Raw genomic sequence first — 21,343 nt, 5'->3', positions numbered from 1 at the left:
CTTGTTTTTTTGTGTTGTTTCGGTATTTCTTCTTCTTTTTCAGCGTTAACTTCAAAAGAGTAGTTTCAAGGCCGTATCCAAGGGGTTAGGAGTGTTGACCCCCCCCCCCGAAATGTTTTTCCGACTCGTAAAACGTAACAAAATTGATTATAGACAAATTTATATGCGTTTTTTAGTTTTTTTTGTGTACCCCCCCTCCCTGAAAAAAATCCTTTTGTAAAACTCCTTCCGATTTTTTTTTTTTTTTTTTTTTTGAGGACATCTTGGTGGAAGTTCTTGCCGAAATATCCGTTTTTGTCATTTTCCTTCGTTTATTCAAGTATTTAAAAATCACCCCCGCTTATTTTAGTTTTTTAGTTATTTATATATTTTCTCTTTTTTATCCAATGCTTTGTTTGTTTCATGTTTTGGATCTTTCATGGCTATAATAGATCTTTAATTTTCTCGAAAACTATTTTTCTTGCTTCTAAGACATTACGTTCCCTACCTATCCTTTTCTGAGAGATTAATATCGATGAGTATCTCGCTTTGTGGTGGAAATTATAAAAAAAAACAGCTTGTGTAAAGAAGCTGCTACTCAGTAATTTAGGTTTCCTTTACAAACGCTTTCTTTACTTCAAAATATTCTTGACGACCAAGGATCTTTCTCTTCACGTTGCTTTTGTTTTCAGCTGATAGCCTCCTGATCGAACATAATAAGAATCCGAAGTATTCCGAACCAAAACGATTTCCGAATATTTTCCGCTTATCGTGTCTGTTTGATTCTTCATTGTTACAGCAGCTTTCTCTTTTTGAGGACAAATTTCTTTATTGCTTCTAAAACATTGAGTTCCTTACTCATTATTTCATTAGATATTTGCACCGAATTCTATTTCATTTGATGCGGGTAAATATCGAAAAAAGCTATTTTGTATAAAAGGGTTCCTGTTGAAAGCTTTTTTTCCAAAAAACTTAATTTTGTTTCTGCCCGAAACAAGTTTTTGACCCCTGGGACGTTTAACTGCTGCTTTCTTTCAATAGTATCCATACAAGAAAAGTTATAACACTCTGAAGCATTTTGAGCGAAATTTTGATTTCTCGAACGTTTTGCTCTATCTTTTTTTAGCCAAATAAATTTGTTTGTTTTTATTTTTAACAAAAAATGGGCAAAATTTTGGGGAAAATTTACAGACGCTTGAATTTTGTTTTTGTTTTTAAAAATTTTGGATCTCGATGATATTTATCTCTGCGCTTGACTACTGTCTTCTTCCGATAGTAGGCTATCACTACAGAAAAGTCATAAACTGAAATATTTCAAACCAAAAATTGATTCCTTTAATTAAAAAAAATAACGATTTATGTGCAAACAATTTTTTTTGGCAAAAAGTTTTGGCACAATCTGAATTTTTTCCGGTTGAAAAAAATTGCACCCCCGGGACTTCTGCGTTTAACTGCCGGTTTCTGCCAATATTGTCCCTACAGAAAAGTCAGAAACTCTGAACTATTTCAATGCCAAAATGAATTTCTTTATTTTTATTTATCTAGTTTCTGCCCCCCCCCCTAAGAAAATCTCATTAATGCCCAAAAAATCAGCCAAAATTTGAGAATTTGGCTTTTTTGGAACTGTTGAATTTTTTTTTAATTATGGACTTTCGATATTTTTCTCTTTGGGTTTAACTACCGCTTTTATTCAATAGTTTCCCAACAGAAAATCCTAAAACTCTGAAGAACTCCATCAAAAATGGATTTCTTTATTTCTCTTATCACTTAGATTTTTCGTTGTTATAATTAATGTTCCCTCTTGAGGAAAATGTTTTTATTGTATCTAAAACATTGCCTTCCTTGCTTATTCCTTCGTGAAAGATTGATCCCGATGTTTAATGTGGAAAGATTTTGAAAATTTTATCTTGACTAATGGAGTTGCTGGTGGGAAGTCTTTTTTTTTACAAATACTCGAATGTATTTTACTTTTAAAAAAACTTGAACCCCCAAGGATTTTTCTCTTGATTGCAGCGATCACTTTCATCTTTACCGAAATATTTTAACACTCTAAATTATTCTGAGCCAAATATTCCTTTTTACTAATTTCTTACTTATTTCGCGTATTTGATTATTTATTATCATAATTGGTGTTTCTCTTTGTAGCTATATAATTTTCAATGGTTTTAAAATATTAAGCTCCTTACTTATTCATTTATGAGACATCGTTATCGATGTAAATATTTTCTTATCCGTAGAATAACTTTGAAAATATGAACTGTGTGAAGGCGATGCGACAGGAATTTTTCACGACATGAGAATTTTGCGCCAAAATACTTCAAAGTTGGAAGACCCAATATCTGTCTTTTTTCTTACCTTTTGTGTCTATCTAATAACGTCCACGTCGATAAATCTGAAGACCCCAAAGTATCGTGGATCTAATATTCATTTTTTCAACATTTTTTATTTACCCATGTATCTTATTTTCTTATTATTTAGTGTTGAAGAGGATTTCAACAAATGTTTGTCTGGTTCGCAAAAACGTAACAAAATGGATATAAACACATTTCTTAAGCGCTTTTTCTAACCCCTCCACCCCGTTGTGTAAAACATGCCCCCTCAAAAAACAAAGTCCTAGATACGGCCTTAAGTGCAACTTATGCAAAAAAGTGATTTTTCTTGTTGTTCAAGATAAGAGGGATGCTGCAATTTTTGACAATGCTGAATTCAATGGTGCAGTTTTTTGTTTGAAATTGACACCACTTTAGACAGTTTTCATGCTATCCTTGGAAATTCCCAAAAAAAACAATTGCAATAAGACACCATATCTGTCTTTAAAGTTAGCTCCTGCTTCGTTGTGATAACATTCCCATTAACAGATATTTAGATTCCGATGTGTCGCAAAACTAATATTTATTTTGAATTTTTTTGTTTGCACATGTTTCTCATTCTTCATATTCTTATTTATTGTAGAGGAGTTTATGGGCTTGTGGAAAACGTTTTTCTTCTTCGAAAGATGTATGATCCTTATTTTTCTCTTTATGTGAGATTCGCATCGACGTCAATATCTATTTATATCACAAAATACGAAAAGTAATTTGTCTCTCTCTGAGAGATTTGCATCTATGTCTATATCTTTTTATATGATAAAATATGGAGGAGCAATCTGCTAAATCCAAGGAGCTATTAACAAAGATGGACCAGCAATGGATATAACAGGATTCTTGTTTCTTAGCAATAAACCATTTGCAGATCGTAATAAACTGTATCTTGGGTGAGCGCAATCTAAGTCTCGGATAAGCTGAGACTAAAAAGATTTCGTACCTATCCAAAAATATATGTTTTTTTATTAAAAAGAACAATTTGAGATTTATAATCGAGTATGAAACATTTTCTCACGTTCCTATATCCTTTAGTGACTCTACAAAAAATGCTGTCAATGGAATTATAATTGAGTTAAACTTAAAATACGTCTCAGATAATGTGTTCAGGCTGAAAATGCCTCCAGTCAGTTTTTATATTAATGCCGGTTGTAATTTTGAATCTACAACTTCAGCTCCACACCTCCAGTATCACATTTTACAGTCCAGTGCCACAGACGGAGAGAATCTCATGTATACTGAGATTTACTATTGAAAATGGGCAATTTGCGAATATAACTGGCATCTGTTGCTTAGCAGCATGGTCTCACATTCCCTAGGAAATAATGTACTAAAAAGTGGATTACGAGCTTCTTATTGAGCAAAACCAGAGAAACACAATTGATTGTAACGAGTATCAATGGTTTATTAGGACCGTTACTCTGAAGTTGCAGCGGCAACAAAAAGGAATCCATGTACCTCAGCTTTAAACACAGTGAATAGAAGTAAATAACATGGGTGATCTTGCCAGATTTTGAATTCAATTGAGGAAATTTAACTTTCGCTTAAATTGAAATTCTATAATCAGAGAGGCCATCAGGGAGGGTTGAATCGCCTTTATACATAATATACCATTTTGAGACCCTTTTGAGGGTTGTCATTACTTTTCTTGACGATTTATGTGAGTTCAATCATCAAACCGTCTTACATACTGATAAAACCGTTTCTTATCGCGTATCTACTGGTTCTGATTGCGAGAAAAGCGGAAAAACTGGAACATCGGAAAATTTATATATATATATATATATATATATATATATATATATATATATATATATATATATATATATATATATATATATATATATATATATATATATATATATATATATATATATATATATATATATATATATATATATATATATATATATATATATATATATATATATATATATATATATATATATATATATATATATATATATATATATATATATATATATATATATATATATATATATATATATATATATATATATATATATATATATATATATATATATATATGTTTATATATGTATATATATATACACATATATATATACACACTTTACTTTAATTCAAAAGAAGGGCTCAAGGGCCCTTAATCAAAATTAAATCAAACATTAATACTGATTTTAGCAGATAGGTGTCGGCAATCGCAGTGAGGCAGCAATAGATGGTGTTGCACGCCGTCAAAGGTTATTCTCAATGATCTTACTTAGGGCCCTCCAATGTATTTTTCAATCAATGCATGAATCCTCGTATTATATTAAGCGGTTTATGTCACTCAAATTTGATAATAAAATAATTTGAGTGCATCTTTAAGCTATCAAACTCTAACATTGACATTTGTTGATATGAGTTGGCATTCACATTCAGACAGTAATAGCTAGGGTTATTGTCCGTCAGCTCCCATGATTCTCTTTATCGGGCCACACTGATCCATTAGCTAACAAGTTCGAATTATCCAGTGAAGTATTTAGTTCAAGATTTTTTACAGTGCTTTACGTCTGGGGCTCAAAGACCCTACTTAGAACCCTTCAATAATGCAGATTTTAAGTCCTTGCATATATCTACTCACTTTATCAAGGTATATACGTACTCAAAGCATGAAGGTGACTTATTTTCAGCACACTTCATATCTATGAGCTAACAATATTAGCTTCTATAGGTCTCAGTCTGCAATCACAGTGGGACAGTAGTAGCTTGCGTTTTAGGTTCTTAAATGCTAACACAATGTTTGTTTGGCCTAGAGTCACACTAGCTACCAAGTTTTATTAACCGAAATGATTGGACAACGACTTTAGTTCTGGGGTCCAAGGACCCTACTTAGAACCCCTTAGTAGTACATATTATAAATTTGTATGAATTTTAGCATTCGCCTTTGCACTCAGCCAAAGAGATATAAGACCTCAAAACTCAAAACGTTTACACCATATTTATAATTTTTGAGCTATATATTACTACTAGTGAATTTTACAGAGGTGATTTAAGCATCCTAGATGAAAGTGTGAGCAAAACGAATGAACTTTTAGAGGATTTGTGAGTTCAGGGTGCTAGAATAGGTTTGAAAATTAATGTTAAGAAGACTAAGTCACTTAGGCTAGGAGTAAGTGAAGATGAAAAGGTGACGTTTGGTAACGAAAAGATTGATCAAGTGAATACCTTCACTTACCTGGGTAGTATTATTAGTAAAGACGGTGGGAGCAGTGAAGATGTTAAAAGTAGAAAAGCCAGGGCGCAGGGTGTTTTTTCACAGTTAAAAAAAGCTAGGAAGAATAGGAAGATAAGTATGTGAACCAAGATTACAATATTGGAAGCTGCAGTGATGACAGTGGTCAAATATGGTTCTGAAGCATAGGCTCTATAAAAAACGGACGAAGATTTGCTAGATGTTTTCCAGAGGAATTCAATACGGATTGTTTTGGGGTACCAAGCTGACTGACCATATTTCAAACAGTAGGCTCTACGAAAAGTGTGGTTAAATCCCACTTTCTAGGGCTACGATAAGAGAAAAGGTGAGCTGGCTAGGGCATATTCTGCGGATGAAAGATGACAGAATGCCGAAGATTGTCCTTTTTAGCCAACCATCTAGGGCTAAACGGAAGGCAGGTCGTCTGCGGCTGGGATGGGAGGATGTCTTAAGAAAGATTTAAGGGAAATGGGAAGTTCCCGAGAGGTTGTAAAGAGGGAGGCTTTGAATAGATTAGGATGGAAGAGGAGTGTTAGTAGCTGTGCTGACCTCAGGCGGCTTGTTACTGCTGTGAGTTGTTAGAAGTAGTAGTTGTAGAGCTGAAATTAAATGTGAGATATTATAATGGTTGGTGTTGTGCGTCAACAACTTCCACGACCTGATTTTTTTAGGCCACGCAGTTGAAATAAAGGTTGAATAGCCAAGTGAAACATTCTTTTTTCTAAATTTTCAGACATTTCTCACCACTTGCCAAAGGACTTTACTTACAGCCCTTCAAAATGCACTTCCTAAAGACTTGGAAATTCAATAATTAAAGCATGCTACTCATTTTGTGCTATCAATCACTTATGTTTTTTTTCAGATGCGAGTTGGCATTCACAGTGGGACAGTAATAGCTGGCGTTGTGGGTCGTCAGATGCCACGATACTGCTTGTTTGGCCACACAGTTGCACTTGCCGCCAGGTTTGAATCATCAAGTGAAGCATGGAGAGTGCATATAAGTCCTGCGACTTTCAAGTAAGTGATTTTTGGTACATTTTTTCAGCAGTAGCAGTCGCCAAATTTAATAAAAATACATGGAGGTGAAAAGCCAGTAAAGATAAGTTAAAACATATGGTGCTGAACGCCTTAAGAAGGTAATTCTGTCGTTTGAAGGTTTAGCTGTCCTTAGGGTTTAACTGATCGTTAATGTTTGATGTTTTATGGACGAAATGTGATGTCAAATTTAATTAATTAATGATTTAATTAACATAAATTTAATTAATGATTAGCATGTATTTATTTGAACGATTGAACGGGCAACACTGGCAATAATGTGGTATTTCCCTAAAAGCCTCATACTTTTGAAACAAACAAAAGAAAAATATCAAAATAGCACGTACGAATAAATTTAAGATACGTCCTTGGGGCAAGAAGGAGTTTCACTTTGATGTCTCTGTTGCTTTAAGTTTAAATTTGTGTAAATCTAAATTTAAATCTAAATCTAGATTTATATTTTTCGACTGTATGCAAAATATAAGGTAGCCTTTATTGAAAGATGGCTAATAATTCCCAAATTTTGAGAACAAACAAAAACTTCCGAATTAAATAAAAACAAACTAGTACTTCAACTAGGCTCTTCAAACTAGTACTAAAATCATAAATGAAGAATCTTGAAGTACCAGGAGTCCTAGTACTTCAACATTTTCCAGGGTCCAGAGGGTTCAGGACCCTCTTGAGATCCAAAATTAAAATTTGGAGAAGTAAAAAAAATCTTATATGTAAGAAACAAAATTTCTAGGAAGATTTCAAAGATTTCTTATTCACTGATACATGGTAAGCACCATGTCCTATGTTAAAAGAGCGGAGGGATGGGCTGTAGACCAACTCCTAATCCCGTAAACGATCAAATAATCTATGGAATGGCTACGGAACGCTGCTGAATCAACTTTACCTTTCCTGTAATTACCCCCAACTATCCCCAGGTTCGATTTCCAATCACTGGCCATTTTTCCTCTTGCCCTCTTGGATGTCAAGACTGTAAATCCTGAAACAAGACATGACCACCAGGAAGTCAACTTGAACCCATCAGTTTGAGAAAGCGAATAGTATTACTTTCATGATCTTAGATTGACTGACTTTGATTCAATGTCTATGATTCAAAATTGTCTTCTGTTTTCTTCATTTCCTTCTGTTCTCAAACTTCAAAGTTTTCTTCTTGTAAAGTTACTTGAATGAAAATCAGAAAACTCAATGCTACATCAGCAAAGCTTTGATTTTTGACAAACATAATCACCATTGGTTAACTTAAAAGAATCACTAATAGCTAAGCTGAATCACTAATAGTCTTAAACTGAACATTAAAATGTACGAAGGAATATTGTATGACCCCTAAAACTAAGAAAATGTTCAGCATTGACTTAGGAGTTTAAAAATGAATCCAGTACTTTTTTGCACTCTTGGCATACTTTAAACTGATTTTAACACCAACCCCTTCCTTGTTGACAAGATTAAACAATTAGTTAGGCTTGTCTTAAATTTAACATTAAAATGTACGAAGGAATATTATATGGTCCCTGAAACTTAAGCAAATGTTCAGCATTGACTTAAAAATGAATCCAGTCCTTTTTTGCACCCCTAACATACTTTAAACTGGTTTTAACACCAACCCCTTCATTGTTGACCAGATCAAACAAATAGCTAGGTTTATCTTAAACTAAACATTAAAATGTACGAAGGAATATTGCTTGGTCCCTGAAACTTAAGCAAACGATCAGAATTGACTAAGCAGCTTAAAAATGAATCCAGTACTTTTTTGCACTCTTGACATACTTTAAACTGATTTTAACAGGAACCCCTTCATTGTTGTCAAGTTTTAACAACCTCTTTTACTCAATAATATTGCTCTTAGCCGATGGTGTGTTTAGGGTTGTATGGTCTGGACAGGTTAATGTCGCCTCCCTTGGAAAATGGGGTTTCCAGTTAAAGTTTTCTACAATTTAACATCTTTTTTTTTTAAGTCACAGAAAACACCTTTTAAGTTAAAAAAGAAATAATGTGTAACATAGACTGAACATAATGCTAGACACGTCTTTTTTCACTTTTGTTTAAAAGAGATTTTGAGGTTTTTCTGCAATTTAACATCTTTTTTTCAAACTTCACTTACTTCACTTCACTCTCAAACTTTAAATTCATCAGTCGAATCATTTCTTTACCATACTTGGTAATTTTTTCTTAAGTTCCAGAGAACACCTTTTAAGTAAAAAAAATAACGTGAAACATAGACTCAGTATGCTGCTGAACATATCATTAGGGGTCGGGTCACTTTTGTCTAAGAGATTTTCAGTTTTTCCGTGATTTAAAATTTTTTTTTCCAACTTTAATTACAAATCCAGTAATTGGTGATTAAAATCAAATCTGAGACACATCTAGGCATTCACGAAATTTTTGGAACTAAAACATATTTCATAAGAAAAAGAGAAGCCCCTCTAGATAAAATTTAATATTATTCTAAGTTTCACTTGTATAAGATAGGAACTCAATAAGTAAGTAACTCAATGTTTCAGAAACAATAAAAGATTTTCCTCAAAAGGGAACATCTATTATAACAAAGAAGAATCTAAATGATAGGATAAATGAATAAATGTATTTTTGGTTGGAAATACTTAGGTGTTTTATGGCTTTTCTGAATGGAAGCTACTGGAAGAAAGTGGCAGTTTAACCCAAATCAAAAAATTACGAAGGTCCACAATTTTTTCCAATACAAAAAATTTAAATGTTGCCTTAATTTCCTTGACTTTTTCTGTAGAGATTACTCTTGGAAGAAAATAGTATCTAAATTTAAAGAGAAAAATGATGGGGATTCGATAATTCAAGTAAAAACAAATTCAAGTTTTCGTAAATGTTTTCCCGAAATTTGTGGCCCCATAAAAAACAAATTAATTTGGTTAGAAAAGTTGATTAATAAAAAAAACCTAGAGGAATCCATGTTTGGTTCAAAACACTTCAGAGTTTTTTTTTTACTTCTCTATAGGGATACATTTGGAAGAGAGCAGTAGTTAAACGTAAAACGAAAAATACCGGGGTTCAAAAATTTGTATCAAGCAAAAACAAAATTCAAGCTTTTCAAAAAATAAAACTATCAGCAGGACCACTTTTACAAAAAATAGTATTTTTTAAATTTTTCCTCACAAAATGAAACCAAAATCATTATAAATCTAACGAAGGAATGGGTAAGGAACTCTGTGTTTTAGAAGCAATTACGACATTTTTCTTCAAAAGGAAACAGCTATTATAAAATTGAAGAATCAAAAAGAGGATATATGTGGACAAACTTCTGAAATAAATCTTTGGTTCGGAATGCTTTAAGTTTTATGCTTTTTTTCATGGGAAAGCTATTAGTGTGAAAACAGACGCAATGTAAAGAGAAAAATCCAAAATCTTTTGAAGTGAAGAAAGCATTCAAGCGTTGGGAAAAAAAACAAATTCCTCAGCAGTATCTTTTTTACACAAGCTAGTTTTTTTTTAATATTCTCCACCACAAAGCAAAATATTCAGCAATATCAATCTCTCAGAAAGGGATAAGTAAGGAACTTAATGTCTTAGAAGCAAGAAATATAGGTTTCCAGGAAACTCAACATCTATTATAGCCAAGAAGCGCCTACTTGCTGCTCAACCGTTAAAACTTTGTTTAAACTATGTTTGACTTTGTTTTAACTGTCAAAAATTTCAGTTGACTTCTATTAGTTTCATTTCACATAAATGTTTTGATGTTCCGCTTGTTCTTAATGCTGTATTTTTGTAACACTACTTGGAACTCTCTCGCTATTAGCTAGCACACAAGTAAATACATTTATCGCCCTTGGCTTTTTCATTCATTGAGGGGAAACACCAAGTTCTAAATATAAGAAAGGGCTCCTTTCAACTCCTCTTAATGGACAATTGCACGTTCAAATTAAAATAGTCTATTCTTAACGTAAAGTTGGATAGAAATTTACCAAATTGAAAAGGAAAAAAACGTTCTTTAAAGAGCTGGTTTACCCCTAATAACAACTATTACGACTTTTTATAACTGATTGGGGCACCGAGTCACTTGATAACAAAAGACCTTTTATCACCTCTTCCCATCGCGTTTGGGGACGTCATGCGTTTCGTATCACCACATTCAGCTTTCCCAAAAGCACAGTTTTATATGGGGCTTTACAGAACATGACAATCTTTTTACTTCAGTTTTAGAAAATGGGATAGGAAAATATTTTTTGCACAGCTTATTGTTTGAAATTGGGTCATCCAAACAGGTACCTAAGACTATTCTCAGAAAATTTCTGCTGTCGACACGCATTGAACCAAACTCAGGTTAATCTAACTTCTCAAGGAGGTCGTATTTCCGATTTCTACAATTGATGGGTTAAACTTAACCTCATAGCGGCCACGTTTTGTCCCAGTCGTTGGAAAACCGTGTCTGAGTAAGAGTGAAAGGGAGTTACCCTTTCACCGTTATTCAGAAAGGGTCATCCTATTTATTTTGTGTTTTGTTTAAGGTTTGGTTTTTTACATTTTTATCAGTTTTATTCTGCAATGAGCAGAGTCAAGCGGAGGTCTTGACCGAAATATTTGCATAATTTTTCAATTTTTACACTGGTTGATTATTGTCACCGTTTTCTTCCTTTCTTCACGATTTTATGTTTTATCATGATTAACCAGTGGTCTCAGAAATTATTTATATCTTGCTCACCTTTTGAAGAGCTTATGTTTCAGATCCATGCTTAGTCACTTTCATTATCATGGTTACTAGAGCAGCAATCTTAGTTCTAAAACTTATTTTCCACCTTTCCCAATCCTATTTCAACTGAAGGAAAACTTCAAATGGCCATATCTTTTTGCTTTCCACGCCTATATTAGATCCACAATCCTTGTTAACGGTGCCACATAGACAAGTGAGGCCACTTATTCAGTTCATCTTCTCGATACCTAGCATTACCTTTTTAAATCCAATCACGTCTAATTTGAGTGACTTGGTTTCCGTAGCACTAATTTGGATATAGCACTAATTTGGTGCTCAGAGCACCACTCTGAGCTCTCAATACCTCCAAAAACTCATTTATTTCACAAATAACTTTAGATACTCAAATATTTATTCAATATTTATATTGAAATTTTCAATATAATATCAATTTCAACTCAAATAACTTTAGATACTCAAATAGATACTCAAATATTTGACACTCAAATATTTTCCTCATAAGCAAATATCCATTTTTACCAAGAATTTTCCGTAATTGAATTAGCCAAAATAATTTTAATGCCTGAGTTACATAAAAGACACTTAAGAGTTATACCCTTAAATAAGAATAAATTTCAACACTTATTGATTTTCTGTGAAAATCTAAATTCGGATTTTCTATCTTTTTTAGCATTTATTTTCCATCAGTTTATTTCAAAGTGGAAGTTCTATTATGGTCCTAGTCGGGACTAGACGTTTCTCCACTATCTTTTTTTTAATTGTACACTGTGAGGCTCCAATCACACATCTATGTTTCCTCCAGCAGGATATGTCATTATGAAAAACAGTCAGGTTTCATAATACCGTTAGTACGATTTAATATTATTTCGCATGTCGTATAATAGTTCTTCTATTGATTTTATTATTCTTAATGACATCTACAAACTTGATCTTAAAGCCATGGTGACTTTATGAATAAAATCTTAGCCATCGTCTGTAACATCAAATTCATTAATTGCTATTTTTTTTAGCATTTATTGTCCGTTAATCTTATTCAAAAGTGGAAGTTCTGTTGTGGTCCCAGTCGAAAAAAGAAATCTCTGCTATACTTTTTGTAATTGTACACTGTGATGCTATAATCACTTACCTCTGTTTCCTCCAACGGGATATGTCAATAAGAAAAGTTCTGATTTTAAAATATCGTTAGTAAGATTTATTACTATTTTGCATGTCTTATAATGGTTTTTATATTTATGTTGTTATTCTTAATGACATCTACAAAGTTAATTCCTCAAAGACCTGATTTCCAGAACTTTCAACTACGTTGAACAAAATGAATACCTCAAAATTTTGATTGGATGTGTCTGGGAAAAGGGTGGGCGTGAGAGGGGGGTTAGTTGCTCTTCAATCACTTTCGACTATTAAAAAGGCCTTTACCCGTTTCAATTTCAAATCGAATGAGCCCTTTTTGAGATTTTTACGACAACTCTTTCCATAAAAATATCATATGCCCCCAAGACATAACTTACGGCCCTTGACCTGAGGGCTGGGGGGGGGGGTTGTCATCCACAAAGACAAAATTTCCAGAACTTTTAACTACGTAGAAAAAAGTGCCTATCAAAAAAATTTGATTGTATGTGTTTGGGGGAATGGTGGGCGAGAGAGGGGGATTATTTGCCCTCCAATTACTTTCGACTATTAGAAAGGGCACTAGTCATTTCAATTTCCAATCGAATCAGCCCTTTTTAGAGTTTCTACGACAACGCTTTCTATAAAAACCTTATATATCCCCAGGGCATAACTTACAACCCTTGCCCTGAGGGCTGTGGTGGTTGTCATCCTTAAAAACATAATTTCCAAAACTTTTATAGTTATGGTGACATCCAAAAAGTCAATTTTAGTCATCTTGCATCAAATTCAAAGCTCTGATGTAATTTTAGAAGTTGGATTAAGTCGCTTACAAAAATAAAGCAAGAGTAGGTATTTTCAAAGACCAAACTGCCTTTCCATGACGCCCAAATACCAGTTCAAATAGGGATAAATCCTTTTATCACACGGTTAAAAAAACAATGACAGAATTGTTTTTGGATATTTCGATCACGTATACAGTGACCGTCTGATGACGGTCTATATCTGCTGAAAACGGTCACTGTATATGTGATCGAAATATCCAGAATTTTTTGTCATTGTTTTTTCACTGTGTAATAAAAGGATGTATCCCTGTTTGAACTGTTATTTTCGCGATAAGGAAAGGAAAGATATAGATCTAATATTACAAGAAGTAAGAGCATAACCATGATGATTTTTTGCAAACCTAATGTGTTGAAACATACAGGGGTGTCGTTTGGGGGGAAGGCAGTTGCCCCACGCAATGGTCTGGAGAAAAAATTATTATATATCCTATGCACCTTGACTATCGATAAGAACCCCTCCCCCCCCCCCCAATTAAAATGCTAGAGATTTGTCCCTGGAAACGAAAAAATTCTTGTTTTTCAATTTTAACTCATTCATAATAGAACTACTTATTCCATAAGTAATATTACAATTTCATATATGAAAGCGGGCCGAATGTGATTTGCAAGACCTGATATCACTGCGGACCACATCCATTATCACCAAAGGCCTCAAGCGGCCCCCGCGTTGCCAAGGCCTGACCTACTGATCAAACAGTTCGTGGTAACTAACTGTAAGTAAGGAGCGACTCGGCTCACTAGTAACCAAAACTCTAAAAAACGGAATTTTGATACCAATAGGTACATCAAAAGAATCAGATTTTTATGCTGATTTTAAATATATAGGTTTAGTCTTACCCAATAAAAGTTACGTGCCTGGGAAAATGTGCCTTATTTTCGAAGAAAGGGGGAACCACCCCCTAAATGTCATAGAACCTTAAGGAACATCCCACCATCAGATTCAGCATATCAGAGAACCCTGCTTTTGAGGTTTCAAGCTCCTATCTGCAAAAATGTGGAATTTTCCGCAAGGGGTAATCGTATCAACCCATTGGTCCTATAATATCTTAGGAGGGCTCATTTGAACGGAAATTAAAAGCTCTAGTGTCCTTTTTAAGTGACAAAAAATGGAGGGCAACTAGGCCCCCTCCCACGCTCATTCTTTTTACCAAAGTCACCTGATAAAAATTTTGAGATAACAATTTTGTTCAGCATGGTCGAAAATATAGTAACTTTGTCTTTGACGATGATTTAATCCCCCACAGTCCCCAGGGGAAGGGCTTCAAGTTATGAACTCTGCCCAACGTTTACATATATTATTGGTTATTAGGAAGTATACAGACGTTTTCAGGGGTATTTTTCCTGGTAGTGGTTGGGGGGAGGGGTTAAATGGGAGGATCTTTCCATGGAGGAAGTTTTCATTGGGGAAGGAACATTGCTATGAATGTGGCACCAAATTTCCCAGCATTATTTAAACAAACGATCAGAAAAAAAAGCAGGTTTTTAAACCGAAAGTAAGGAGCATCATCAAAACTTAAAACGAACAGAAATCATTATGTAGGCCGTATATGATTGGGTTCGGCCCCTAGTCAATACTTCGTGCTTTACGCTAAAGTTTTTTTTTGTCATTTCATAAAAAAATATTTATTATAATTAACGGCCTTTGTGATTAAGGGGTCATCCTTAAAGAATTCGAACAAAATTTGAACTTTAGTGTAAAAAGCGAAATATTGACTAGGGGGTGAACCCCCTAATATACGTAATAAAAACATACGAATATAGAAAGTCGTTACGTAAGTTAATTAGTAAGTTACGTATATTTATTACTAATAAAAAATTCCATAAACAAACTTAGACAACTTTCGAGAATGCCATTTAAAAAAAAAAAAAATTAATATGCAAAGTTCGTTTCAATTATTCAAGTCCGGTGAGATCAAAACCTGCATTAATTTAAAAACGTTCAGAAACGAAATAAAAAAAAAACAAGTTTTTTTTAACTGAAAGTAAGGAGTGACATTAAAACTTAAAACGAACAGAAATTATTCCGTATTTGAAAGGGGCTATCCCCTCCTCAACACCTCGCTCTTTACGCTAAAGTTTTTTATTGTTTTAAAAAATGAAGTTGGGAGACAGAGTCAAACTTTAAAGTAAACAGTGAGGTGTTGAGGAGGGGACAGCCCCTTTCAAATACGGAATAATTTCTGTTCGTTTTAAGTTTTAATGTCGCTCCTTACTTTCAGTAAAAAAAACTTGTTTTATTTTATCTAATTTGGAAAGAAATATTGAAAGGAATAGAGATGGAAAATGTAGAATTTTGCCGAAGCTAGACAAAGACTAATTCCGCATATCAGTTTCATAATTTTGACATAACTAAAGAAGTTTAAAAGATACATTTTGTAAGATAGTATGTTTCACTGCTTAGAAATAGAAAAATTTATTCCTTGTCACTAAACTATTTTCGAAGCTCTTCTGCTTCTATACTGACATTTCCACAAGCAATTGAATTAAATGGCTTGGAAAAATAAGGTAAGGGAAGATATTGAATGAATGGATGAAAAGAAAAATTGAAAAGAAGACGGATAGCAACTGCAGGTGTTTATTAAAGCTAGCCAAATATTGATCACGAGCTGTCACATCATCATCTGCCTCTTCAGTTTCATAACTCTGATATAAACAAAAATATTAAAATAGATAAGAGTACATTTTGTGAGACATATTTTTTCAGTGCTTTAGTAAAATATTCGTTTCAGTCGGTAAACCCTTTTTTGAAATTCTTCACTTATATTATTGTCTCCATAGTCAGTTGAATTAAATGGCTTGGAAAAATAAGGTGAATAAGATCCATGGACAGAAAAGAAAAGTTGAAAAGCATTTTGATAGCCATTTTATATTTTGCTGAAGATAAACAAAAACTGATCATGAGCTGTCATCTACACACCTTCCTGTTTAGACAGAGATTCTTTGGGCAGTTTTTATTGTATGGAAATTGCGATTTGGGATGATTTGTAAAGATTGTCTTGCATTTCATTTTTCACCAAGAGTTGGACTTTAAAACTGGCAAAAATTACGTATCCTATTGTGAAGCTAAAACAAATAATAAAAAACTGTGTTGCTATAAAATTTTCAGTAAGGAATCAAAAAAGAAAGCTGAAATTAAAACAGATATGATTTTGAGTATTGTAAAAGTTGATAATACAACATATAAATCATTTTGCATCCTATATAACCGTATGTCCAGTCGTCAAGTCCTTCTTACAAGAATTCCTTGTCCGTTTTACAGCTGACATCTACTCAAAAGAATTTTGATAAAAGCAGGCATTTGAGTTATCTTTCCTCAGTACTTTGGCAGGTAATGCTACGGCTTTGGTTGGCGGCTTCCAATCTATCCTGCATAAGATTTTGTTGAAATGATTTATCTGGCAACACTGCTTGGATTTTGTGTTCATGGTACCATCTGTGTTCATGGACTTAAATACTAATGATCCCAAAGTATTTGAAATACTACATGTAACGTTTAATTGTAAGAACTCACCAGAAATAAGGAATAATGTTATTGTTTTGTGACAATACGTCACAAAAATAAATTAATTAATTTATATCAGAGAGACATCATGAGCCCCAAGGATGAGAAACTCGCCGCTATTCTCTATATCCATCAGAACATTGGCAAGTATATATTGCACGTGTTCCCGACTAAAGCCTTCCTTAAATCCAAATCGGTTGTCTGGAGTTGAACAAGCCTTATTTATGTCCTAAATCACTAGTAACTCCAGCAATTTACACAGAACAGAAGAAACTGTTATAGGCCTATAGGAACAACATTGTTGGCTATCTTTGTCATTTTTCGGAACAGGAGTCAATGTACCGACCCAAAAAGAATCGGAGACAATACCAGAATTAAAAATGATTTGGTAAAATAAATGTAGATGCTGCAGCAGCTTATCACTTGCATGTAATAAATAAAAACCATATAATTTATCATAACCACGCGAGAACTTTTTTTGAAGGTGAATGATAGCACTATAAATATCAGAGGCCGTAACAACGAAACCAATGTATGGTTCAGTATCAACTAGACTATCCACTAGTAGTGATTCATAGCGGGTTTCAAACACTGGATCAGGTGAAGAAAATTCGCTGGTGAAATAGTTGATCCAATCACTCTCACTTGGAAGCTCTGAAGCAAAATTTTTTTTACTTATTTCCCCCAATGAATCTCCAAATTTCATTTGGGTTGCAAGACACTCGCTCCTGCAGTCAATAATCTCAATTTTGTGATTGGCAAGACACTTAGCAAAAAGACGTTTGGCATATAACCGTATGTCATTAACGGGACCAGATTTTGGCCGGTCGCAATCATTCCATATTTGGTGCCAAAACTTTCAAGATTTGCAACTTTGCTGTAAAGCTGAATTTATCGACCAGCCAGGTATTTCTGAACCCGAACGAACTTTACGTACAGGAACGGCGCAACCCTCAGCCCAACGCATTGCATGTGTGATTTCACTTCAGTAAATATGGATTAGAATTTTTTTCTCCAACTCGATGAAGTCCGAGGGTTGTTGCAGCGGTTGGAAAGGGATCTTAATTTTATCAAGGGTGGCATCAAGCTCTGATTTATATAAAACAGCATTTATTTTCTTCCAGTCACATTTGGATTCCCACTTCCGTTTCTTTCATCTTTCTTAAAAAGAACACTATCAATGACAAAACAGTTGGAGATTGGTAAATGATCCGATACTTATATGCTAAAGTCAACATGGCTTAAGCCATTTGCAGTCACGCCGTTCGAGCAGAGCGTGAAATCAAGCGAACTTGTCGCTCCGGAGTTATGGATATACATATACGAATGATCATTTGGGACAACATACAGATTGGACAGAGCAGACAGAAGTATTTGAGATCTTGAGTGATCTGGCATGGAGAGGTCGCAGTTCACCTCCCTAGCGAGGATAACACGATGAGATGCATAGGCACACTGCCGTAAAGATTTAGCAAGCTTTATTGTTGCACGGGAGAACTTTTCTTCGGAAGCCAAGTTCTTATAATCAGTTGGTAAGTAGCAGCAATATACTATAAGATTTGCAACTTTTATGCCAAGGAAACGCTCGTTATCGACAAATACTGATGCCTAATTGTGAGAACTGATTAGTATCACCAGTCCACCGGAAGGTCTTCCTCTGCCTGAATTCTTAGCTTGCACCCCGTAAAGGCGAGTTGTGTCATTCACTTTTAACAGGGAAAGCGAGTTGGCTGAAAGGAAATGTTCTTGTAGACACAAAATGTCGTTGCAAGACATCAAGCTTTCAATCAGTGGGAATATATTGACTTCATCGCCATTCATATTCCAGGAAGACACTTTTAGCATAGAGTTGATCATGGCTTCATCATGGGCTTTCTGGCTACGGGGCACTTAACACTGAAGCATGGATGGTCTGTCTGCTTACAGAGAGCCCACTTAAGCGCAGCATTGCAGGGTTTATCTTTATTTTTCGCATGATTGCCACTGCAACGGGAACAACGAGTAGCATTTAAATAGTCCTTAGCAGCGTGACCGTACACTTGGCACTGAAAAGACCTCATTTGCAAATTCCGATACGCGTCTATTCGGAAGCACTCATAGCCCTGAGTTATGGGGTTGTTCATTGCTACTTGTAAATCATCCTTACTTTCAAAGACAAGCTTGTATGAGCGATTGTGTCAAATTCTCTCGGCTTTCGTGCAATTTCAAATCATTGAACATAGATCTTTCGGCGTTACCTCATCAGGAACATGTCTGATAATGCCACAATGAGCGAGTGTCTTTAGCCAAGCATCAGTGTCTGTAACATTGTTAAGCGCTTCAGCAAGAGACTTTGCTTCATCTTCGTCATCAAGTATCGCGCGCCACTCTTTGCTAAGAGGCCTCAGGTTTACTATATGTGTGCAACAATCACCAACAAGGCCCTCAAGATACTCCTTGTGACTGTCGGGCTTTTTGAGTCCTGTCAGAGGTTGTTTGAGAATCACAGAGTAAGAAGGTTTTGCTGTATCCGGGTTTGTTGTATTTGCACTCACAATCGCACATGCCTTATTTGGTGCCGATCTGAAGAAGCTTAGGTGGTCAATAAGATTGTCCACGGTTGAATGAAGCTCACTGACCTGGCGAGTCAGTGTGGCTGTAACCTCCCCTGTGAGTATGGGTACTTCGTCAGGCTCATAGATTACAAACTTGGGGAGGACTACTCTCTTCTCTTCACAAGTTTGGATGGCTCTTATGAGATCAGCAGCCATGTCCTGGGGCTTAACACAATCTGTAGAACGAGTAGACATAGCAGCTAACTGCCATAATTAATCCTTTGTTTTAGTCAGCATATCAACTTTGAAATACTGTATTGCCTTCGCCACTATTTCATCATACTTGTTACCCGCTTTGATTGCTCGGAAGACAATGTTCAAAACCGGGCTATAAACCAAAGCTTTCGCACACCCTTTTTGTTTACTTTCCCAAGATTCTCCAGATACCCATTAAAAGCCGGGTTGACTTTGGCTGAGATTACATAGTCACGCCACTGACCTTCTTCCTAAACCAAATAATTGAGCTCACTAGGATTCGAAACCTCGTCCTCTCCCTCTCGGACAAAGGATCCCAAATCCAGCGCCCCAATCCACTTAGCTAGGACGGCTTGGCTAGGAATAGCAATATAAAAGTGCGAAGTACTACATAACATAGCTTGTTTCTACATGCCATTAAATAAAATAAAAGTCTTTTTTAACTGAAAGTAAGGATTGACATTAAAACTTAAAACGAACAGAAGTTATTGAAAGTAGTGAAAGTAAGATGGGAGCTGTCCCCTCCTCAACAACTCGCTCTTTACGCTAACGTTTTTTATTACTTTAAAAAGGAGAGTTGTGACAAAGAGTCAAACTTTAGCGTAAAGAGCGAGGTGTGGCGGTGTTAAAAAGAACAAAAAATTAAAGTTTACCTGATCGGTTCTCGTGTGTGGAAGTTTAAGCTAGTAAGAGGAAAGAAAAGTTTTTGAGACACAAGTATTTTTATTATAAGTATCCATTTGGTGTTTTTTTATATATACTTTTCATTTGCTCTGAAATCTCCCCCAGTACCATAAACTACCTTCCTCCCAATTTATTCGTAAACACTGTGAAACGACCTTTGTGAAAGACCTTGTCTTTACATTATTTTACACCCCAAGACACTTAAAAATAAGCCAAGGGTTTTCATTTCCATTTTTAACGTTTAATTCTATTATTTTTACAGAGTCCTTTCTAACCCTTTTTGTAGGTTTTTAGTTGCAATATTTCTTATAAGTACTCCCTCTGTTTCTCTAGGGTAGGCTACATCGAATTGTACTACATGTCAACTAATATATTCTTGAGATCAAAATGAGAAATACTCTGTTTTGATTGTTTTAAAGTTTGGGATGTTCCTAGGATATTTTCAGAATTTTTTTTTAGTAAGTTAAGAAGAAAAGCTCTGATTAGGAAACGATTTCCGTAAGTTTTCTTTTCTGATTACTCATCTCAAATGTAAAGATCTCAATGTACCAATGGAACGCTCCACTCAGATTGTAGGACGTGTATCGAATAAGATGATGATATGGGGATAGAAGTAAAGCTCTGGAATTTAAATCACGTACAAACATAGTAGCTCATCAATAAAAAAAGATATTATATTTTTCTAACACTGTAATAGAGATTGAGATAAAAAGTTTTGACTTTAACCAAAATCGACCATTCGGTCATTAGTAATGGTCCATTCGACCTAAAATCTAAAACTGACCATTAGTAATGGTCGGTTTTATCACAGAAGTGGTGAGCCAGAAACAAAGCTAAATTTTACTGTTCTTATACACCCCAAATCAAGATGAGAAAAGAACAAAAAAAAATCTTTTTGATAATTTTAACGATAAGTAGACATTGACTGTTGTTCTAATTTTATTTATATATTGAAGTGGTATTTTAATTATTTATTGAATTCACTTCCATTGAAATTAGTCGTATTTTATTTAGTAAACGACTTTAATATATTTAGTGGTATAAGGTTAGTCGTATTGGTTTTTGGGAACTTCAGGAAAAAACTAAATTTTTAACATACTTTTTGTGAAGGTTTTTTTGTTTTTTTTTTAACATACTT

General features: G+C 34.5%; 1 protein-coding gene across 1 annotated transcript in view; it reads left to right on the top strand.

Moving 5' to 3' along the window:
• LOC148940975 (head-specific guanylate cyclase-like) overlaps positions 1-21,343 on the top strand; it is a 287,023-nt gene that overhangs the window by 219,386 nt on the left and 46,294 nt on the right. Inside the window, exon 14 of the mRNA XM_089105123.1 lies at positions 6,419-6,573. Within this exon, the coding sequence (XP_088961249.1) occupies positions 6,419-6,573 (155 nt within the window). The remainder of the gene's footprint in view (positions 1-6,418; positions 6,574-21,343) is intronic.

Source organism: Artemia sp. Qi Xiang Cuo, chromosome 19 (genome assembly GCF_049724085.1).
Source record: "Artemia sp. Qi Xiang Cuo chromosome 19, ASM4972408v1, whole genome shotgun sequence".
In the NCBI taxonomy this organism is placed as follows: Eukaryota; Metazoa; Arthropoda; class Branchiopoda; order Anostraca; family Artemiidae; genus Artemia; species Artemia sp. Qi Xiang Cuo.
This window is presented reverse-complemented; position numbering and strand designations above follow the sequence as displayed.